Below are 22,443 nucleotides of genomic sequence, written 5' to 3'. Positions count from 1 at the left end.
AAAGCTGAGTCACAATCTGAAAAGGTTTACCCAGTTATGTGTCTGTTGCATTTATGTATCCAGTGGTAATACTGAAAAACAAAGTGCTTAGGGTCATGGCCAAGACTCATAAAGTAGCTGTGTTCAAGAATCAACATACTGAACTAGGAGAATCAATAACACTATCTTAATTCTGAGTTCTTATAGATGCCAATCATTCTAAACTTCAAAGGAAAAAGGGAGATGCCAAAACTGTTCAGAAGCAAAAAGCTACTAGCCCCGCTCATCTAATTGGGACTAAGTTTCATTGATATTGTGACATTCATTGTATATTCTCTTCTTTTTATCCTATTTTGTTTTCAGTTGCTTGGGGACAAGCAACAATTTAAGTTTGGTGTTGTGATGAGCGGATAATTTATACGCTTTTTGGCATTGTTTTTAGGTAGTTTTTAGTATGATTTAGTCACTTTTAGTATATTTTTATTAGTTTTTATGCAAAAATCATATTTCTGGACTTTATTATGAGTTTGTGTATTTTTCTGTGATTTTAGGTATTTTCTGGCTGAAAATTGAGGGACCTGAGCAAAAATCTTATTCATAGGCTGAAAAAGGACTGCTGATGCTGTTGGATTCTGACCTCCCTGCACTCGAAATGAAATTTTTGGAGCTACTAAAATCCAAATGGTGCGCTCTCAATTGCTTTGGAAAGTAGACATCCAGGGCTTTCCAGCAATATATAATAGTTCATACTTTGCTCGAGTTTTGACGACGCAAACTGGCGTTTAAACACCAACTTCTTGCTCTATTCTGGCGTTTAACGCCAGAAACAAGTTACAAGCTAGAGTTAAACGCCCAAAACAGGCTGCAAACTGGCGTTTAACTCCAAGAAAAATCTCTACACGTGAAAGCTTCAATGCTCAGCCCAAGCACATACCAAGTGGGCCCGGAAGTGAATTTCTGCATCATTTACTTATTTCTGTAAACCCTAGTAACTAGTCTAGTATAAATAGGACCTTTTACTATTGTATTAGACATGCTGGGATCTTTGATCAGTTTTATGCTATCTTAGACATTGGGGGCTGGCCTCACGGCAATGCCTGGACCATCATCACTTATGTATTTTCAACGGTGGAGTTTCTACACACCATAGATTAAGGTGTGGAGCTCTGCTGTTCCTCGAGTATTAATGCAATTACTACTGTTTTCTATTCAATTCATGCTTATTCCTGTTCTAAGATATCCATTCGCACTCAAGAACATGATGAATGTGATGATTATGTGACGCTCATCATCATTCTCAACCTATGAACGCGTGCCTGACAAACACTCCCTTCTACATGCAAACGAGCTTGAATGCATATCTCTTAGCCTTCTGGTTCACGATCAGAGTCTTCGTGGTATAAGCTAGAATCAATTGGCAGCATTCTTGAGATTCGGAAAGTCTAAACCTTGTTTGTGGTATTCTGAGTAGGATCTGGGATGGGATGACTGTGACAAGTTTCAAACTCGCAAGTGTTGGGCGTGGTGACAGAAAGGAGTAAGAATGCTGCCAGATTGAAAGGAGTATGAAGGATTGGATGAAGGCAGTAGGAAAGCAGAGATTCAGAAGGAACAACGCATCTCCATATGCTTATCTGAAATTCCCACCAATAAATTACACAAGTATCTCTATCTTTATTTTATCTTTATTTATCTTTTAATTATCAAAACTCTATAACCATTTGAATTCGCCTGACTGAGATTTACAAGATGACCATAGCTTGCTTCAAGCCGACAATCTCCGTGGGATCGACCTTTACTCACATAAGGTTTATTACTTGGACGACCCAGTGCACTTGCTGGTTAGTTGTGTGAAGTTGTGAAAAAAGTTGAGATTACAATTGTGCGTACCAAGTTGTTGGCGCCATTGGGATCACAATTTCGTGCACCAGTATGCGAGACTATGGCATGAGTACGCATGACCCCTCTGTTTTGTTGAAATTGTTTCTTTTACATATTAATCGTTCCTTAGCTTACTAATCTTTTCTAATCACTATTTAAGTTTCATAACTAATGATTAGGCTTTGAGTACTGGGTATTGGTTATGATTTCCACTTTTTGAAACTCCCCCGTTCCATTTTTTTTTTACTTGGAAATTGTTTTAATGTAATATAACTTGGTTTTTCTTTCGACTATATGCCAAGTTTTATGCATGCATTTGGTTAGTAATGCACCTAAATATTTTTACTCTTACTTTTTTCAAACCTTACATAATCTCCTTCAACCTGAGTTTGTATTAAAGTAATGTCACATCTATGCTTTCGTCATTCTTTTACAAAGTGTTGTTGCATACTTCTCTTTTGGAATGTAAAATAATTTTTCTTAAGTTTCGATTCTTATGGGCAATGCATTCGAAAGAGTTTCATTTATACTCAAATTTTGTGAGTTTTGTCTTTGGCCTTCGATTTTCTTTTTCTATAACCTTCGTACTCCTTGACTCAGCTTGAATTCGTTTCAAACTGCTGTATTGTTTTCTAAGCCTCAAAATTGTCAATCAATTTTCTCTCCAGCACCCTTTAATGTTTTTACCTCCTCATCTGCTTGTAATTTTAACAATTCTCTCATACTCTTGTAGACGCTATCCCTATCACTTGTCCTTTTTCTTAGGTATTGTATCCTTCTGAATAAACTCGAGGATTGCTTTAGAGTCACATGTGACCTTCAGGCGTAGCAAACAAAACATTAGCCTCTTTAGAATGCTGTTCATGAACGTGAAAAGGTGGATCGGTAAGTGTGTAACGTCATGAGGAGTTGTGGTAGTTTTGTTCCTTGTAAAAGTTTGTAGGTGTTAGGCTTGTGACCGGTTATGCGGTTGTAAAGCGATGGATGGAGTTGAAATTCTGAAGTGGGTACGATATCTGTGAGCGAACGCTATATATGTTGTTTTAATACCAGCCTGCTATGTAGCCTTTTGCCACATTAACTACCGCTTTACTTTCTGAACGTCTATCTTGACTTATACCCTAGTTTGTTCCTCAAAACTTTTGTAAAATTTTGAAATTATATAATCTTTTTTGCATCGAGACTATCTTGTATCTTCTGTCTTACACCATACTTTACCCTTATATTTAAATCTTATGGTTATCCGGTATTCGAACATTTATATATATGTGCCAAGATTTCTTACTTTTCTAAAAAGTATTTAAAAAAGTAGATCACTAAGGCTATGTATTATTTTATGTATTACTTTCATTTTCGAGGATGAAAATTTTTATAAGATGGGTGGAATGTAAGACCCAGAACTTTTGAAAAGTTATTATGAACTAATTTCAAATTATATATTTATTTATAGTTTTAATTTCATAAATTATTTTATTGAAGATAATTAAAGATAGTTTTGATTAATTGGATTTGAAATAAATTAAGACTTTTATCCAAATCTATAATTATGGATTATTTTTCTAATTATGATGTAAAGTCTTAGAAATTCAAAAGTAATTATGTTTGGCTATTTAAATTAAAATTTTATCTAATTTTATAATTATTAAATTATTTTTTATATTTAAATTATAAAATTAGTAGTTGTAAAATAATAAGATTTTTATATGATAATATTTTTATAAATAAGCACTTTAGGTTTTGTTAATAAAGAAAATTAATTATATTGTATTATATTTTCAATTAGAGTATTTGAGTGAAAACTAAATAGGAATTTGATACAACAAATAATATTTTCAAAGTAATTTTATGGATTCAATTTGTTTTCAAATTAAACCCCAAAATTCCTAATTCCAAATACAAATCCTAACCCTAATTAACACACATTTTTTCCTTTTCCTAAGTGAACCCTAGCCACCCACACTCATCACCAACACACACACTACACACACGCACGCAGAAAGAAGGAAGAAAGAAAAAGATAAGGGGATCGGGGAAGGGGGCTCGAGGAAGAAGAAAGGGATGAAAGGAGAAGGGAGCCGCGAGAAAGGGAGAAGGGGAAAGAGAGGGAAACTGCGCTGGTGGGCATCACTGCCACCGTCGCCCCCCTGTGCCGTCAAGAGGGAGATCCGAGAGAGCGAGTGCAGAGTTGAGGGAGCAAAGAAGCTGCGCCGCACTGCCGCTGCACCACGCTCGCCGCCACTGTCGCATCATCGTCAGATCTTGGAGGGACACTACGCCACCGAGTCGCCGCCGCTGAACCGTCCACGAGCCACCATTGAGCAACAAAACCGCGAAGAGAGAGTGCTCAAAGAGAAAGAGGGAGCCAGTTCTGCCACCATCGCAGCATCCAGCCACTGTCGCTTGCTTCGTCGCCGCTCCTGGAGATGGGTGGCCGAGCCTCTGCCGCCGGAGAACGCCACTATCACCGTCGAGATCCACTGTCGGTAATGATTTTGAGTTTTGTTTTCGTTGCTTTTGAGATTCTAGGAGTTTTATTTTTATTACATGTTGGTTTTAGTCATCGTCGTCAGAGTCTGGTCGCCGCTGCCGCTTGAGGTGGCTGCCGGGGCTACCACCAAACCGGTTCAGAGACCGCCGCTGCTTCGTTTTCGTATTACAGTGAATACTTACGTTTCAAAAACCCCCTGTGTTAGTGTTCTATTTCATGTAATAAAGTCTTGCGATATTGTTGTATTAGGAGTTAGTAACCGAGGTTTCATGTTGTGTTTTAAAGCTGTTTATGTTGTTGCAAAAGCGTGCAGGGATGTGATTTGAAGCTACCATTGAATTTGGGTCGAGACGAAAGGAATTCTGTGAGGCGTTTGGGTTATGGTTTCGACTTATCGAGGTAGGGTTTTTTCAAGAAACAAAACTTTATTATTTTGAATTGTTATATACGGATACTGGTTTGAGAAATGTACCTTTAGTGATTGTATAAGTCTTATGTATTATTTGGTATCTTGGATGGATATGAATATTTGTTTGACTGGATTATTGTTTAGTTTGTTAAACGGACGGTTCTTGAAGTTGTTTCTTTAAAGTTTTAAAAACAAGTTTAATTCGTTGAAAATTGATTTGATTTTGAATCGGTTTTGTTGAAATGTGAAAATGATATGCACTTTTGTAATCAACCTGGTTTTAAACTGATTTGGTTTTGAATCCGGTGAAGAAGGTTGTGGAATGGTTTGGTTGGGACCCGAAAAGAGTGAGAAAGTCCAAGTTTTAGGGGAGGTGTTATCGAAATTCGTATAAAGTCCAAGACTTTATTTGAAATGTTATTTGAAAAATTATGAATTTGCAACTTTTACTATCTTTACTTGAATTATTTAAGAAAGTGATGAATTATGTTTTGAATTGAATTATTGAAAAGAGAATTATGATTTTAGCTTTGTTTCTTCAGAAAAGTATCATATTTTTGGGTGCAAGTCATTTTGAAGAAACTTATGTTTTAAGATTGTTTTAAAGGTAAAAAGGGTTTATATTTTTGAATTTGACTTGAGGATTTTCAATTGGAAGAGTTTCAGTGACTTTGAAAGAACTTGAATTTTAATTGACAAGTCTCATTTTACAACGTTCTAGGAAATGTTTAAAGTATTCTTTAAATTCTGAATTTTTACAAAACTAAAACTATTTATGAGCTATTGGAAACGTTTCAGAATCAATCATGAAATTGGGGTTGGTTTTGGTTTAAGTATAAGAGATGGTTTTTTGAAAATTTGTTGGAGTAATTAGTTACACAACTTTTTTGGCTCCAATTCTATTATTTATCGATTCAAATCAAGAAGCTAAGGTTTTAAAGATTTTCAATGAATTTGAGGAAATGAGCTAGGTTACTCTCCCTTAAAGTGTTGAGACTCTGCTGATGAATTTTATTACCAAACCTTGTTTTAGGATGGATGATTTTGAATCTTTTAGAAGAGATTTTTAATTTGGCATGGTTTTGGAAGTTTTGGAAAGATGATGCTGAGGGTGGCTTTGTTTTGAAAAGGGAACTTACTTTGAGGAAACATGGCGTATAAGCTAGAAACTATTGAGAAATGAGGATTTCAAAATTGAGACAAAGATGAATTTGATTGTTGTTTTTAAAGAAAAGTGATTTGAGAAAAAGTATTATATGGCATGAATGATGATTTAACTTAAAATGGATTGTGAAGGAAGTGTTGTCTATGTTATGAGTCGAATGGCTATATTTGATAATAAATTATGGCTGGTTATGGATTATGTTATGAGCCGGATGGCTGTGATAAATATTGAATTATGGCTGAGTAAGTATATGTACATGATTATTGATTGACAATGTGATTTGATGCACTTTCAAAAATCTGAGATACGAGTTTTCCTAGGTGAAAGCAGTGGCTAGCCACCACGTGCTCCAGGTTGAGACTCGATACTCTGCTGACCCTATATCGTAAGTGTGGCCGGACACTGTGAAAGTTCTGGATGAGCTCGTCCCCTTGCATAAACACCAGTGTGGGTGTTATATATATATATATATATATATATATATATATATATATATATATATATATATATATATATATATATATATATATATATATATATATATATATATATGATTGGAAATTACTCGAGTTGGGGATGTACAACAGAGGGATAGTCCAATGGTTAGCTACCAGGACTTGTCGAGTTGGCTTTATAACTGACAAATGAGACTCATCGGTCACTAGGATGGCATGCATCATATGCATCTATGTGACATTGTTTGGGTGCGCATATTGAACTTGGTTTATCTATGTGAATAATTATGTTTTATTGCTAACTGCTCTACTTGAAGTAACTGCTTGATTGTGCTTGAACCTTCTTACTTGAATTTGTGACTGAAAATTGGTTGGATTATGATGGATTGGTTGTGGATTGAGTTGTTTGGGTCTAGTGTCGTGGTTGATTATGAGATGGGCCGAAGGCTGTGTTTGGTTTGTCTTTTTGGTTTAGAAAAGTATGAAAATCTAAACTGGATTAGCATAGACTTAATGAGCCTATACTTGGAACAGCTTGGTTATTCATATTGTCTAGAAAAAACTTTTAAAAGGCTTTTGGATTTTTGAAGAATTAACAATTTTCTCTTTTAGAAAGGATTTCGAATTTTTGATATTAAGTCTTTGGTTTTAAAAAGATACATAAGGCGGTTATTAATCACCGTAACAGTTTTTTTTTCACGTATCCTATTATAGTAAGAGTGATAGGATTCTCTGTGTGTGTGTGTGTGGTAATTTGTATTGTGTGTATAGATGTATGTTTTGAAAAAAAATTTGGTTTAAGTTTTAAATAAACTCATATTTTAGTTCAAGAGTACTATGCAATGGACCATACACTAATTGGAGAATAACAGTAGCCTCGATCAGTCTACAAAAAGTTAACAATAGCAAATTACATAGAAGAAAGTTCGGTGTGGAAAGTGATTTGGAAGTGGAGAGGGCTTAAAAGAGTCAAAGTTTTTATGTGACAAACTTTTCATGGTAAATTGTTAACTGCGGACCGAAGAGCTAGGATGATGGGAGCAAATCCATACTGCCACCACTGTCAAAGAATGTAAGAAACTATCACCCATGCCTTGAGGGATTGCCTAAGGACAGCAAAATTTAGATCCATATGGTACAACCTGTGGCTATAACAATCTTTTTTGGAATAAGTTTTTAGGATTGGATCAAGATAACAAACTTGAAAAGTCGGAGACATATGATTAGAGGGATGAATTTTTCGTCACTTGTTAGAGAATATGAAAATGGAGAAATCAGGAACTCTTCTCCTCACTATACATTAGGCCAACAAATGTTGTTGCCATCATCAGAAAGATTATAAAAGAGAACAAAAAAGCTCACAAGAAGAGACTTATGCTGGACAATATCAGTAAGAAAGGAGGCAAGAAAAGCATGTGGAGAATTATTACGAAATTATAAAAGGAGTGAATAGAAGGATTTAAAGCTAATCTGGGGTCATGTCCGATCACACAAAAGAATTTTAGGGAATAATTCATGGATTGAGAATGGCGTGGGATTTAGGAATGAGAAGAGTAACAATGGAGATAGATTCTATGAGAGTCTATAAGAAAATATACAAAAGCATAATAACACAGTACCTAACATTTTTCTTCGAGAGATTGAAGCCTTTACGCATAGATTTTGGGAGTTGAAGTTTTCACACACATAAATAGAGAAACAAATGCTAATGCTGATTGGCTAGCAAATGACAACACTATGTGATTTGTTAGCAACTGATATAAAACAAATGATTGTACTCCTCAACTTTTCAATTTGTAGTTTTCTTTCTTTGGGATTAGGCCTCATCCTATTACCCAAAAAAAAAACAATGTGTTATTAAGATAAATAGTTAGAAATAGAGCTAGAAAATTATCGGAGAGAGTAAGAGAACTTTGTTATAATTCTTAATATGTGTCACTCAATATAACATAACACATTCACATCAATATTGCATATGTAATATTCTTCTCAAATAAGCTAAAAGACTACTTGAAATAGGTAGTTATGTGTATTCTCTTCTGTGTTATTCTTGGTGTGTAAAATATTCGCTTTAGGATCTATTTATAAATAAAAGTTTTAAATTAAATAATAGTAAGACATTATTTACCTAATCTACTTACTAATAAGTAAAAACACATTATGAAAATCTACATCCCATTAATTGATAATATTTCATACTCCATTATGATAGGACAACTATAATTAATAATGTTTCATACTCTATTATGTATGATAATACTCCATGATAAAACATCCACAATAATAATCATTTTATAACAGAATGAGAATTTTTAGTTTGTTAACCTCCCAAAATATCATTTTTTCATGTTGTTTTGCTATTTTTCTTGAATTTAAAAGTATTAACTATTTGTGGTTTATTTTTATTAGAATTTAACTTTTGGGCAAAATATATTTTCTTTTCTCTAATGTTTGTGATTTTATTCAAACGTATCTCTAACATTTAATTTCATTCAATTTTGTTTCTAATATTTTCGATTTGCATTGAAAATGTTAGAGATAAAATTGAATGAATAAAAAATATTAAAAATAAAATTAAATAAAATTAAACATTAAAGTTATTTTAAAAAAAATCACAAACATTAAAAATAAAAAGCATATTTTATCTTAACATTTTTTTTCAATAATGCATGAAAGAAACCTAATTTCCTTTGAAATTTGTTATGTACAACTTTACCAATTAACATCTTTCACTCCAATCATTTTCATACTAATTTGAAAATAAATTCAACATTAAAAATTAATTACAAAATTATTCATTCCACATTTTTTTATTCAACATTAAACAATGTGTTTATTAGGCTAATATATCTCAACAATCTTTCAATAAATGCTAATTAAAATGAGTGATATTTAAGGAATGCAAAAAAAGAGGGTTTAATTATTTTATTGGTCCTTATAGTTTCGCGAAATTTTCAATTAGGTTCCTATACTTTTTTTTCATTTTAATTGGGTCCCTATACGTTAATTTTTTTTTCAATTTAGTCCCTATTAACGTTAAACGTCAAAAAAATGTTAGTGAATTATAAAATTACTTTTATACCCTTAGGGACCTAATTGAAAAGAAAAAAATATAGGGAATTAATTGAAAATTTTGGTAAAACTATAAATATTCAATGAAAGATATTCCTATAATCCCTATTCAATGATTCTAAGACATGAAAAATATTCTTATAATCCATTTTATTTTGTCACTCATTCTTTTGCTTATTTATATACAAATTGTACCAAAAATACCTTCTCTTTTTTTTATGACTTTATAATACCTTATCTTAAGAACCTAAAAAAAGAATGGATAAAATAAAACAGAAATAGTAGTAATAAGTATATATAAAATTTAGTTTCCATCATTCAAGTATTCATTATGATCATGTAACATTTTATATTTGTGTGGATTCATAGAATATAGTTTGTGTCTTTATCATATCATGGTACGCTATAGAAAACCACAAAGCTAGAAAATTTGTGTTATTGAAATTTGAAATCTAAAAATGAAAATAATAGAAAACGTAATTTTAGTGTAATACAAATAATGTAGAAATTAGTTCTTATGTTGCCGTTTCCCACTCTTTGAACCAGCATGGAAATCAATAATAATATTGATAACGGCTGGTTTCCAACCGAAAAAAATTCTGAAAGAGCATATATGAGTTCAGCAGATGTCCCAATAAGATAGTCATCTCCACCAAAAGCTTTAGTAGCCTGCTTTCAGCAATACATGCTACAAAGTCAGCATATATAGTTTGTTAACTTATAGAACACACTCTAGCTTTCTTTTCTTTCCTTTCCTTCCCAAAAGCAGTAAAAGAATACTCATTCTGATCCAAAAGATCAATGAGAATACATCAACATATAGAGTCATAATGAACTTATTATTTGAATAAAGCTATCAAGAATTATCACATTTTCAATAACAAATATCTCATCTTAAATCGAACTCAAAATTATTCATGGTTTATAGACAGAGGATTTTGTACCAATCAAGATGCCTCTAAATCTAAAGACATATACCAAGAAAGAGACGTAGTTTGTTTTGTTATCATGTTCATGATTACTTTAAATTTAAAGGATATGTATCATCATGGTAATACAATTGGTCATCCTTTACACCATCAGTCATAGTAGACTTTATGAATCCATAAGAAGAGTTTTCAATAAGTTTCTCTTAATCTCTCCCATGTATTAATACTAACATATCATAAACCAAATCCTTTGCATTGTATGCAGCATCAACCATAAAAAGACTTAACAATTCATTAAACTATGGACCCTCAAAATGAAATGGCCCTATCCTAAAAGACTTAACCATTTACCGAACCTTTGCCATGTCTTTGAATGATAGAATGATACATATAGCAAATAAACCATTTGGACACCTTCAATATCAAAAGCATCCAAATTTCCAACTATTTACAGCCAGCACAAAGCAGTAACAAGATATTCATAATATATTGAGTCAACACAATTTTTCATAGCAACATTCATGCATGGCCAGAGTCAGTATCAATTATAAGTTACCAGTCAGAAGTCAAAAATCAAAACCTTCCACTCCTAGTTTATATATACACTAAAATTTCAAGACTATTTACCCATCAAAACCTGCCTAAATGCTAAATGTTAGTAGCATATAATGTTAATTTCCTTCTAAAGGACACTAATAAACCCAACTGCTGCAATCAAGGTCAGACTCGGAGGCAGAGCCTTATATATTCATTAATTTTTGCTGTTACTTACAAATATTATGGATATCCTAATCCCCTCATATTTTTTTCTAAAATATTATTAACCCCAATTGTAATGGAAAAACAGAGTTGTTCCCTCTCTAAACCCTCTTTTTATGTTTGATTCCTTCTCCTTCCCTCTAAAAACCTAAAGCTACCACAAAAAATCCGTTCCACATGAAAAGAGCATAACCAAACTGAGGCAAAAAGCTAAAAAGGAAAGTGCAATTGAAGGTGAAACTGACCAATTGCGACCGAGGACCTCAGGCAACAAGGCGAGGTGTGGCCAGGTGAGGCGTGGTGCGGCGACGCGAGGTATGGCGCGGCGATCCACGGCGATGGAACGCGATGGAAGCGACACACCATCAGCGCTGAGCAGAGCAGTGCAGCGTAGACCAAGGACGATGGACAATAACGACGACGACGCTCACGCCACCAAGGACGACAACGACGACACCAACAAAGGGAGGAAAAACGCCACTTACTTCAGAGAACAATCGCTAGCTAGGATTTTTACTTTTGGGACAAAATGTCAAGGGTGATTTTGGTATTTTGAAAAAATGGATGTGGGTTCAATTAGCTGTTTTAATTTAATTAAGAGAATATTCTATTTTTGAACAGAATATTCTGTTATATCAAACGATTTTGTCGCGATAGGACTAAATTAAAAAAAATTAACGTATAGGGACCCAATTAAAAGGAAAAAAAGTATAGAGACTTAATTGAAAATTTCGTAAAACTATAAGGACCAACAGAGTAATTAAACAAAAAAAGAGACGTATTTGAGGCCAGGAGGGGTTTCATTTAGGTGGACAAAAGAATATAGCACAACATCCTTTGACCAGACTACAAACAACTGTCTGATGCTTTGATAAATAGTGAAAATTTACCTGTAGTCAATTTTACATGAAATTGTTTTTAAATTAATGAAGTATGTTATTATTTGATTTGATAAAAATATCGGTTTATTTTATATAAATACTTTTTTTTGTTTGAAAAAAATCGATTTGGATCAATCAAATAACCATCTTTCAAAGTTTTTGTTTTCAATTTTTTTCTACATATTATCCCTAAATAATGAATTTGGTATATTCTTTTTTTTCATCCTTCTTGATTAAATTTATTTTTTATTTTTATTATTTATTTAATTCTCGTAAAATATATGTATATAGATTATTGAAAAAGTAAAATTTGGTATTTAAAAAAAAACAAAACTCAAGAACATAACAAAAAAAAGGAATAAAAGTAACGCTGAGTTCAACTTAAATTGACTTTTTTTAATTCAACCATTTATATTTTATGTATATACAATAAACTGATTTTTTTCCCAAACCAAATAATAATTAGTATCAACAATTCAAAAACAACTTCATGAAGTTGTGCCTTGATAAATGGGATTTTTTGTAATTTACAAATAATTCGTACTAAATAATTAAATGATCTAATTTTTAATTTTAATTTTACTTTTTTTTAATTCGTTGTTTCCAATTATCATTGTTTCTCTATACTAAATATAGAATTCAAAAACCTAATTACGAGATGGACTAATGAATTTTGAGATTTTAACCCACAATAATATATTAAGTTGAGAGAGATTTTACCGTGCTGATCCATATTGTCAGTATGGGATGATGATAACGCGTGGCAACTTGAGAGCGTGACACTTGGTTAATAGCTCTTCTTTTCGTTGATGTTGTTTATTTTCCTTTTTATCACTTTACTTAGTTATGATTAACGAAACTGTTAAGTATTTTTAGTTTGTGGGCTGGTAATGGACCATAATGAATAATACTTCATACCATTTCCAATAAAAAAATATTATCCCAAATAAAAAACATAAATTCTTTTTATTTGTTTAATAATTAAAATTCGCTAAAGAATAGAGCCTTTTTTTTCCTTACTTTGAAATACATAAAATAGATGATTTTATTTTATTTAAGAATTTCAATTCACTTGTCTTTATCTTTTTGAATGTATAAAATATCAAAAATATCTTTTTTAATAAATAAGTGTCTAGCAAAAATAATTTTATCAAAGATAGAGTTATTTACAAATCAAATGAGAATTTAACATATTTAACAGTAATTTCAATCTAAAAAATAGAATTCAATTATACTTATATATTAAAATCATTCTAAATTAAGAAATTGAATTTTAAATAAAAATAAATTCTTTTTTTTATAGAATGCAATCCTTATCTCATATTAAAAAAATTTCAAATACACTCTTTGAAAATACAAAATTATCAACACACCAAATTAAAGGTATAATCTACAAATATGGGGTGTTTTACTAAATTGAATATTAATTTTAAAAATATAATTAGTTGATTTGGAACTGTCTTTATAAGTACAAGTTTTTTATTGAGATTTTTTTATGTGCACAATAAATTATTTATAAATATGACCCATTAAAGATTTAATAATAATTATTATTATTTTATATTTATCCTAAATATTTTTAAATTCATAAGAAATAACCCTAAAAAATTAAGATTATCCGTTATAAATTTAAAAAAATTTGGAGTAAATGTAAAATAATTATTATTATTATTAAATCTCTAATAGGTCATATTTATAAATAATTTATTGTGCACATAAAAAGAGTTTAAAAATTTTGAGTTTACTAAAGATAGACCTAAATTAACTAATCATATTTTTATAATTAATATTCAATTTAATAAAACATCCCACATTTGCAGATTATACCTTTAATTTGGTGTGTTGATAATTTTGTATTTTCAAAGAGTGTCTTTGAAAATTTTTTTTAATATGAGATAAGGATTGCATTCTACGAAGAAAAGAATTTATTTTTATTTGAAATTCAATTTCTTGATTTGAAATGATTTAAATATATAAGTAGAATTGAATTCTACCTTTTGGATTGAAATTACTGTTAAATATGTTAAATTTTCTTTTAATTTGTAAATAACTCTATCTTTAATAAAATTATTTTTGCTAGACACTTATTTATAAAAAATTTTTTTTGACATTTTATACATTGAAAAAGATAAAGACAAGTGAATTGAAATTCTTAAATAAAATAAAATAATCTATTTTATATATTTCAAAGTAAAAAAAAAGCTCTATTCTTTAGCGAATTTTAATTATAAAACAAATAAAAAGAATTTATGTTTTTTATTTGGGATAATGTTTTCTTTTTTATTGAAAATGGTATGAAGTATTATTCACTATGGTCTATTACCAGCCTACAAACCAAAAATACTTAGCAATTTCATTAATTATAACTAAGCAAAGTGATGGGAACAAAAAATAAATAACATCAAGGGAAAGAAGAGTTATGGGCCCCGCTACACATACAAGCAAATAACGCATACAATTTTTACAAGTTGGCCCAACTCAGGTTTAATCCACGCGCACTCCCTCCCTTTAAATGGAGCGTCAATTTCACGCGCGTCACTCGAACGATTACGCTTCGAAAAAATCGCTCGTTATGGCTCACTCTTCCTCTTCTCCTTCAAAGATAACACAAATCCTCAAGTTTCGAGCAACATTCCAAACTGAAGAGACATTTGAACTCGTCGCGAATAATAGCAGAAACCATCAACAAAATATTATTCAAGGTACGTTATTGTTTTACTCATCTTGTACATTTTCCACATTTCTGTTTCTGATTTCGAAATCGAAGAACTATGTTTTACTGTTCTTCTATGTTCTTCTAGGTTTTATTGATCTTCTTGTTCTAAGAAATTGAACACATGGTGTAAATATATTTGATCCAATTATAAGTAAATTTTTTTTCCATAATTAAACTCTCTCTGGTGTATTCAAAATGTCTGATTTACAGGTACTATAATATGAAGTAGTGATCCAGATAGATTGGAACCCATATATGACGGTCTGCATAGAGATCTGCATAATACACTCAAACATAGACTATAAATACACCCGATAAAAAATTAAATTTATACCTCTCCTGCAGATTTTAACCCAACACTACCTGAAAGCCACTTGTTGTCCACAAGACCAAAATTAATTAAACTCTCTCTGGTGTATTCAAAATGTCTGATTTACAGGTACTATAATATGAAGTGGTGATCAGATAGATTGAAACCCGTATATGACGGTCTGCATAGAGATCTGCATAATACACCCAAACACAGACTATAAATACACCTGATAAAAAATTAAATTTACACCTCTGCTGCAGATTTTAACCCAACACTACATGAAAGCCACTTGTTGTCCACAAGACCAAAGTTTAGCAGAAAATCATTCCAATTCCTATCAAATGAGTCTTTGCTATGAGAATTTCATTTTCCCTCTCTGCTACATGTAATCAATTGATTCTTAATTTCGTTTTCCTTTCTATTTGTGCTCCGAACTCTTGTAGAAAAACCTGCAACCTTGGTATAGTTCCTGTAAAATTTTCCAGCATCTTCAAGGGTGGTAAATGTCATTCCAACCTTCGGAACAAACTGGTCATCAACAACAGAAAGGTTGCAGAATACACCATGTCAAAAACTATAAATACACCATGTCAAAACGAAGCTGGAGTTACAGAGAGAAAAACTAACGTCAATGACGAAGAACAAACCAATGAGAAAGGAGAGGAAAAGAACGATCGAAAAACCAGGGGAAGACGCGCGAGAAGAAGAACGATGAAATTTAAAAAGAAAGAAAACAAAGAAGAAAACAAATCTTTTAAATTTAGTAGTTATACAAACGCGGGATCTTTGTATAGCGCGTGTAAGTGACGTAGGAGTTGCAGCGCGTTTTAGTGGATTAGGCGTTAATGAACTTGTAACAGTTACAAGCCCTAATCGCTTGTATACTATGCTTTTCTCAAGAGTTATTAACCAAATGTCATGCTCCCAATCCACCACGCGTTATCATCATCTCCATGCTGACAATATGGGGCAGAATTTCCCTCTAAGTGGAAGCAACCCGTAAGAAAAGTAGATAAAAAATATAAAAGATAAACAATTAGATTTTTAACTTATCCTCCTAATTATCTTCTAATTAAAAAAATAATTTAAAAAATAGATTAAGAATGCTGTTTCTAGTAATGAGATTCAGATTCAGCATTCGCGAGTGAACAAGCATTTTCACTTCAGGTTAGGGGTTAAATTTGACTTAATACAAGTGTGTTGCTAAATTAACTATTTACTTACGTCGGCAGAGAAACAGGGGGGAAGGAGAGCACCGAGTTGCAGAAGCCCATTCCCATTCCCATGGAAACACCATTATAGCATCAAAAAGCATTGACATACATCATCAACGCTTCCTTACCAAAATTCAGAAAGTGCAATAAAAATAAGCACTTTCTGACTTTCTGTTCTAGTGGATCTCTTGCTAACATTTACATTTGACACTACAAGGTTTATGAATTGTCTGTAATATGCTGATCCGGATACTGCTTCACACGACTAGGATTTGTCTCAAATATGAATGGCATCCCCCTCAACTGCAAAATAAAACAAATTGTATTTTATTTCACACATATTTCGAGATAACTGTAGCAATTTAACTAAGACTTCATTCCTATTTTATATAACTAATCCAGAGGGCATCTTATAATTCCAACCGCCTCCACCTCCCTCAACTTAGAAAATAGTGGTAGTGAGTTACGTATATTTGATTATTTTGTAAACTGGAAGAAAGCAGGGATGGAATTGAAATAAACAAACAATAACATGCTCATTCTCATAACAAAAACTGTGTTTTTATTTTCCTACTAAGGATATTGGTAGCACAAAGATTCCATGACACTTAATTCCACCAACAACTAGAAACAAAAAAAAACGGAATTTGCAGAGCATCCAGCACCTATTAACTCCGCAATCAAAATCTGAGACTCATTTTGATTGTGGACAACACATGGTTGAGAACTAGTAAAAAACTTTTATCCATATGCACAAATACTAAGAGCATGTGTACATGCATGCAGGAAAAGTTTTTCAAAGAGGATATGAGGTTATTCAAGTGAATAACCAAATCTGAAATACCTAGGCTATAGAATCATACCTCGATCAAACAATTGGAGTGTAGTCTTTGAGACTGACCAGTTTGCACTTCTTTGTTATTCACCAATATTGAAGTCTTGCCAAAGTTTTTAATGTAGAAAGATCCATCATTGTCCAGCTTTATAATTGCCTGAAAGTTAGCAAGGGAAGAAACATCATTTATATGTCGACAGGTCAACTTTTGTATGGCAGAGACTTTACATTGAAGCCAAAACTTTGGTTTTTTTTTTTTTTTTTTTGCCGGGGGGAAGGAGAGGCTATAATAGTGCTTAATTGTTCTATGTATTTCATAAAGCATATTGACTTGATTAGTATATCATAACTAATTTGCTAATGCAAACACACATCATACGAATCTGAAATGAGGAGCAGACTATCTATGTCCTTAACAAAATATATGAATGTACCAAAATCGTTCTTGCATCATGAACCAAGTCAAATTTGGTAATATGACTAACCTGGCGTCGAGATATTTTATTTGCATAACCTCCTTTGCCTAAGTCAATATCTACTGGAACACCTTCTGTTGCCCGTCCAAGTAAAACCTGCAGGAGAAATTGAGATATCACTAAAAGCATTATCCAAGTCTTAGATTCAGTTTCCATCATCATTATGGTTTGATAGTAATTCACATGTCAGACCCTTTGAAGTGCCCATAAAAGAGATAAAAATAGAGAGGGATTCTTAGCCTAACACGTAGTTTCAAAGAATGAAATTCATAACCGATCCCCTCCCTGTCTTCTTTCTGGAGGCTTATGGTAATTGTCATTTCATTAGCCCGAAACCAAGTTAGCATCTTTCTGCCCCAAAGAAGAGTACAATGCTCGTCTTTTGATAAGAGTATTCCATATTATCTGTTGGAAAATTTTCAACGTCCACCATATTAATCTACTGGGATTTTTTCTGGTTCGCTACTATCCTATCTGAGCTGGATAAGCTCTCTCTGTCCCCCTTCCATCTTCAAAGTGGACTCCCTTAATGGTACACTAGCTATAACTTCCTTGATTTTGATCCCCCCCCCCCCCCCCCCCTCTTTTTTCTTTTTCATACTTGTAAACCCAGATCTCTGCTAAGCTAAGAGCCAATATCACTTTTTCCTAGGTCTTACCATCCTATAGCTTCCCTGCAAATCACTTGAGCAATAAAAATTCAATCATTTCTCTATTGGCACTTTAACTTGATTGTTGTTCTATGGAAAGGTAAATTGCCTCCTAGAGAATAGTAATTTAGTTACTTTCCTTGCATCATTTGGTTGGTGTTACTTCCAAAAAGAACCATCACAGCTTAGACATTTAAAGGCTCAAAGATTAACACGCACACAAACATAGAAATGGATTTCACTGAAGGGCAGAGAACAGATCTGTCCAACTATTCTTTAATTATTATACCTTCACCACAGTTCACTCCATAATTTACAATCAAATCAGTCTCAAATCAGAAACAAAATCAGAATAAAGCAACTAATATCTGTTTATAGACACATGTTGTGTGTCTCAGTTCTTATAGTTGAAATAAATTCAATACATGGATATACCCAAAATTAAAAAACACACTCATGTAAAATACCTCGGCTTTCTTAATATAATGCTTTGAATGGTGACCATATAAAATGGCAATTGCTTCATGTAAAGCAATGGCTCTCTGCATATAGGAATGAGCACCCTGTTCCAACTTTATGATAGTCCGCTTAGTTTCCTCATGTTGATATGTTGATACTATATTGCAATCAGAATATAATATTGTTAAGCTATTATAAAAGAAAATACACAGTGAAATCAACAACAAAGGAAAAATATCCAACCATTTAAAAACAGAATACTTACTGAATATCTGCTGATCAAGGAAAGCATATTCATACAAAGGCACACATAAACTGCATATATACTGCCCAAGTTCCATAAATTATGTAAACAAGTAGCAGAAGTCATGGTCATGCATCAAACATCATGACATGAAGTCTGGTCCATAATGCACAACAAAGAGCTCACCCATATGCCTCATAACTACTAGCATGTTTCTAAAATGTCACTAGTGAACTGGCACTCATCAGGGGAAAGCATCAAATTTTGCAAGCTTCGTCAAAAAGAAAAGATACTATTAAAAAGTATCACCTGCCCAAGGGTCTATCACATTTTATCAGTGTACTATAATAAGTTAAGACAACAGCTGAATAAAAAATAGGCAACCATAAGGAAGCAAAATGAGTTTTTATGAGATTATCCCAAGTAACTGAGCCATGCTTCTGTGGCATGAGGCAGAATAAGACAAGCAGCACAAAACAGAAATGTTATTCAGTTGGGACATTAATTAATTATCTGTACTCCAAATAAACAAAATATAAAAGATGCAGATAGCATCATGCAAGAAGCAATGACAAAAGTAACTTCTTTGTAATACCTTCCTCATTATAAAACAAATCCTGATCATCTGGATCCAGATCCATATCAAGTATCTGTAGATGGAAATGAAGGAATAACTCAGAAAATAGCTACAGTTATGAAACAAGGTTAAGGTTACTGTTGATTGAAAGGTCTGCACCACACGCCTTACCATTGCCTCTATATCAGAATAACAAGGAACATCATCATCACTCTCCATATATTGCTCTTCTTCATCTAAAGTTGGAGAAATTGCCACCAGATGAGACTTGGGAACATCTGAAGACCCCACTTCAGCATGTTGCAAATGACGATCTTGAATTGGCAAGGGTAAGTTTTCTGCCTGTTTCATGCCAGATCCATCAGAATAAGGATGATTTCTGAAGTCATTAGACCCAAGGGTTGGTTTCTCACTATAACAGTTTGTCACACGACTATTTAGACAATGTGTCGAGCCTACATTGATAGGTGTGTCCTTTGGGTTTGCATGCATGATAGCATTGGTTGTGCTAGCTTTATTTCCACCTAACCCACCAGAAACAGTCACAGCACTCCTGGACGCTATGTGTGATGCATGAGCATTCGAAAATTCACACTTTACCCCTGGAAAGGGAGGAGATCCCATCACCTGAGAAGATCCACGAAATTCTGCGGGTTTTTTCTGTTCTACCTTTGTCATTCTACTTCTTTCAAGAGCCTTATGGTTACTAAATCCATAATCCTGAACACATGATGAAATTGGCTTATTGGATTCTGTATACACCCATTCAGATGAATACGGAGATGTTGAAGGAGGCACATCCAAGGGTAGTAAGAAAACATCAACATTGCATGGAACTTCTGGTTCTTCAGTGTTTAGAGCACAGAATACAACTCCATTGATTAGTTCAGGAAAACGAGGATCTTTAACAGAGATAGAAGATGATACTTGGATATCTGATTTTTGAACTGTTTGGGCATCGCTAGACTGTAGTCTATTGTTATCATCTACTTTTGCATGACATGAAACTGACAGATTTGAAACTTTTGCTTGTGAGGCCACTGAAGACTCTGCCTCAGCCTTTTCAGGCATCTGATCTTGGCTAACATCATTAGGAGAACTTAGTAGAAGTGAACTCAGACCATCATAATAAGACTTATCAATCCCGTCTTTTCCATCAACATCCATCAGATAGAGTTCTTCCTCATTTGTGAAGTTTAAGAGAGAATTGGACAGTTCTGCCAGGTAAGCCTCCCCACAAGCAATAGAATCCTTAAAATCACCACATGGCATTTCAGGTTCTTGAATGCTCGCATGTGTTTTCCACACTGGCATTTCCGGGAGTGGAGACAAATGTAAGCTATTAAATGATGTACCACATTCCATTTCAGATGAATCAAATACATCATTTCCATCAAACTCAGAACACAGGTTTCCAGGGTCACTGTTGATCTGATCAAATGGGGTCTCTAAATTATCGTCATCAATGAAGCTATCAATGGCTAGTTCTTCTGGAACACCCATCTCCTCTGCAGCTCCATTGGAAACATCACCTCGAAGAAATTGAGGTTCTTCTCTAAGTACATCTTGTTGCTCAGCAGGGATATTGTCTTGAACTGGATCCTTAGCTCCGGTGTAATATGCATGGACAGTAACTCCATTCGTTATAGCACCACCATTCATCATATTTTCAGGAAAAGAATACTGAGCAGGATCAGTATGTGAACCATGGAAACCAAAATGATTGGACGTTTCACCTTCGGCCAAACAGTTTTTAGGCAAACTCTCACTTCCATTTACACCATAATTGTCATTTTCAGGATCAACAAGGAAACCTAAATCTATGGAATTAAATGCGTCATTGCGAATTCTTTTCCGCATAGCATAATAGGAAGTCCGTACACTTTCAGCTTTTCTTTTTGCAGAATCAATTTTGCATTCTCTTGAATTTCCAAACTTGATGAACTTCGATGGGAGAGGTGAAGTAGAAATCTCAAAGTCTGTCATGCCTGCAGATGCTTCCGCAGAAATAATAGGATCATAGAGGATAGAGTACCATCTATCGCGTATTTCTCTAAAACTATATCTTCGAGAAAACTGCACCGCACCTTTTGCTAGTGACTCTAAAGAAGCACCGGCCTGCAAATAGACAAGTCAAAGACTAAACATGGAGTCCCCCTTCGAAACTCAAACCAGACGGCAAGAACAAACATCTATCCAATTCAGAGAAATCGCCCCTTGACATACATAAACCACAACATTCAGAATCGTACACAAACAGATTCACTCTTCAATATGTGAAGGACTAACACATTTGCCCCATGATACGAGTGTCTACTATCCCCAAGACCTCAAATAATCCACATTTATATGATAAATAGCATGAATGTGCAATGAATATAACTCGTTGATCCCAACCTAAGAACCCTCTAAGACACACGTTCCTGGCTTTTAACGTACGCGCCAATTTTACCTAACAGTACAACTATTATTCATCAGAAAAGGCGCTAAAGCACATTAGGTAGATGGCAAATTAAGCAGACATGCGGATGCAAAGGCAAAGATTAGGAATAGAGGTTGAAGTCGAAAGCTAAGAGTGAATTGGAAAGAGAGAGAGAACCTCAACGGCGTTCTTGAGGAGAGGGTCGTCCTCGGAAGTCCAAGGAGGCAGAGTGGCAAGAGCACCCATTGCAGCGGCGGCGGCACCACTGACACAGTCTATCGTCGTCTTGTTGTGAATTTTTGGTATTTTCTTTCTCTTTGTATGTAAGACTTAAGAGCTCTTAGCTCACATCACACTATCACAGAACACAAAACCCCTATATACACTCGGAAAAGTTGAAATGCTGTTTACAAAGACGATAGAAATAAAAGCATAATAATAACTAATTAGTATAACAGACCGCATGGAAAAATGGGATAACGTTACATTCTTCTTTCTTGGCAGATACTTGTTTGTTTC

At 33.4% G+C, this 22,443-nt stretch overlaps 2 protein-coding genes across 11 annotated transcripts; one reads left to right on the top strand and one right to left on the bottom strand.

Moving 5' to 3' along the window:
- The first annotated feature begins 3,792 nt into the window (after nucleotides 1–3,792).
- LOC112705610 (uncharacterized) lies at nucleotides 3,793–8,344 on the top strand. 6 transcript variants are annotated; one of them, XR_011864432.1, is made up of 4 exons: nucleotides 3,793–4,339; nucleotides 4,418–4,548; nucleotides 4,655–4,747; nucleotides 7,203–8,344. XR_011864432.1 is itself a non-coding variant. In XM_025756483.3 (3 exons), the coding sequence occupies exons 1-3, from the start codon at nucleotides 3,919–3,921 to the stop codon at nucleotides 4,667–4,669; spliced, it is 567 nt and encodes a 188-aa protein (XP_025612268.1). In that variant the 5' UTR covers nucleotides 3,793–3,918; the 3' UTR covers nucleotides 4,670–4,925. The 6 variants fall into 6 exon arrangements, 3 of the variants coding, with proteins under 3 accessions (XP_025612268.1, XP_072056487.1, XP_025612269.1); XR_011864434.1 differs by having other exon boundaries at nucleotides 3,796–4,343; XM_025756483.3 differs by lacking the exon at nucleotides 7,203–8,344 and having other exon boundaries at nucleotides 4,655–4,925.
- Nucleotides 8,345–16,156: 7,812 nt separating this feature from the next.
- Nucleotides 16,157–22,443, bottom strand: LOC112705609 (uncharacterized). 5 transcript variants are annotated; one of them, XR_011864430.1, is made up of 8 exons: nucleotides 22,102–22,443; nucleotides 19,674–21,620; nucleotides 19,521–19,575; nucleotides 18,947–19,246; nucleotides 18,690–18,838; nucleotides 17,582–17,668; nucleotides 17,125–17,253; nucleotides 16,157–16,564 (listed from the first exon to the last, which is right to left on the bottom strand). XR_011864430.1 is itself a non-coding variant. In XM_025756481.3 (7 exons), exons 1-7 carry the CDS (start codon nucleotides 22,168–22,170, stop codon nucleotides 16,481–16,483), a joined length of 2,520 nt encoding a protein of 839 aa, XP_025612266.1. In that variant the 5' UTR covers nucleotides 22,171–22,443; the 3' UTR covers nucleotides 16,157–16,480. The 5 variants fall into 5 exon arrangements, 2 of the variants coding, with proteins under 2 accessions (XP_025612266.1, XP_072056486.1); XR_011864431.1 differs by having other exon boundaries at nucleotides 18,947–19,196; XR_011864429.1 differs by having other exon boundaries at nucleotides 18,947–19,007.

This window comes from Arachis hypogaea, chromosome 8 (assembly GCF_003086295.3).
Source record: "Arachis hypogaea cultivar Tifrunner chromosome 8, arahy.Tifrunner.gnm2.J5K5, whole genome shotgun sequence".
Classification (NCBI taxonomy): Eukaryota; Viridiplantae; Streptophyta; class Magnoliopsida; order Fabales; family Fabaceae; genus Arachis; species Arachis hypogaea.
The sequence above is the reverse complement of the archived record's forward strand: the minus strand, read 5'-3'. Positions and strand labels throughout refer to the sequence as shown.

What these genes read in the sequence shown, in the direction of transcription:
- LOC112705610 (XM_072200386.1), top strand. Translation starts at nt 3,919, where the DNA reads ATGAAAGGAGAAGGGAGCCGCGAGAAAGGGAGAAGGGGAAAGAGAGGG. An exon ending in ACCGTCGAGATCCACTGTCG is followed by an intron (nt 4,344 to 4,654) that starts GTAATGATTTTG and finishes TTGTTGCAAAAG; the next exon opens with CGTGCAGGGATGTGATTTGA. An exon ending in TATGGTTTCGACTTATCGAG is followed by an intron (nt 4,748 to 7,202) that starts GTAGGGTTTTTT and finishes CTCATATTTTAG; the next exon opens with TTCAAGAGTACTATGCAATG.
- LOC112705609 (XM_025756481.3), bottom strand. Translation starts at nt 22,170, where the DNA reads ATGGGTGCTCTTGCCACTCTGCCTCCTTGGACTTCCGAGGACGACCCT. An exon ending in TCCTCAAGAACGCCGTTGAG is followed by an intron (nt 21,621 to 22,101) that starts GTTCTCTCTCTC and finishes GTCTATTTGCAG; the next exon opens with GCCGGTGCTTCTTTAGAGTC. An exon ending in ATAAAATATCTCGACGCCAG is followed by an intron (nt 17,254 to 17,581) that starts GTTAGTCATATT and finishes GCTAACTTTCAG; the next exon opens with GCAATTATAAAGCTGGACAA.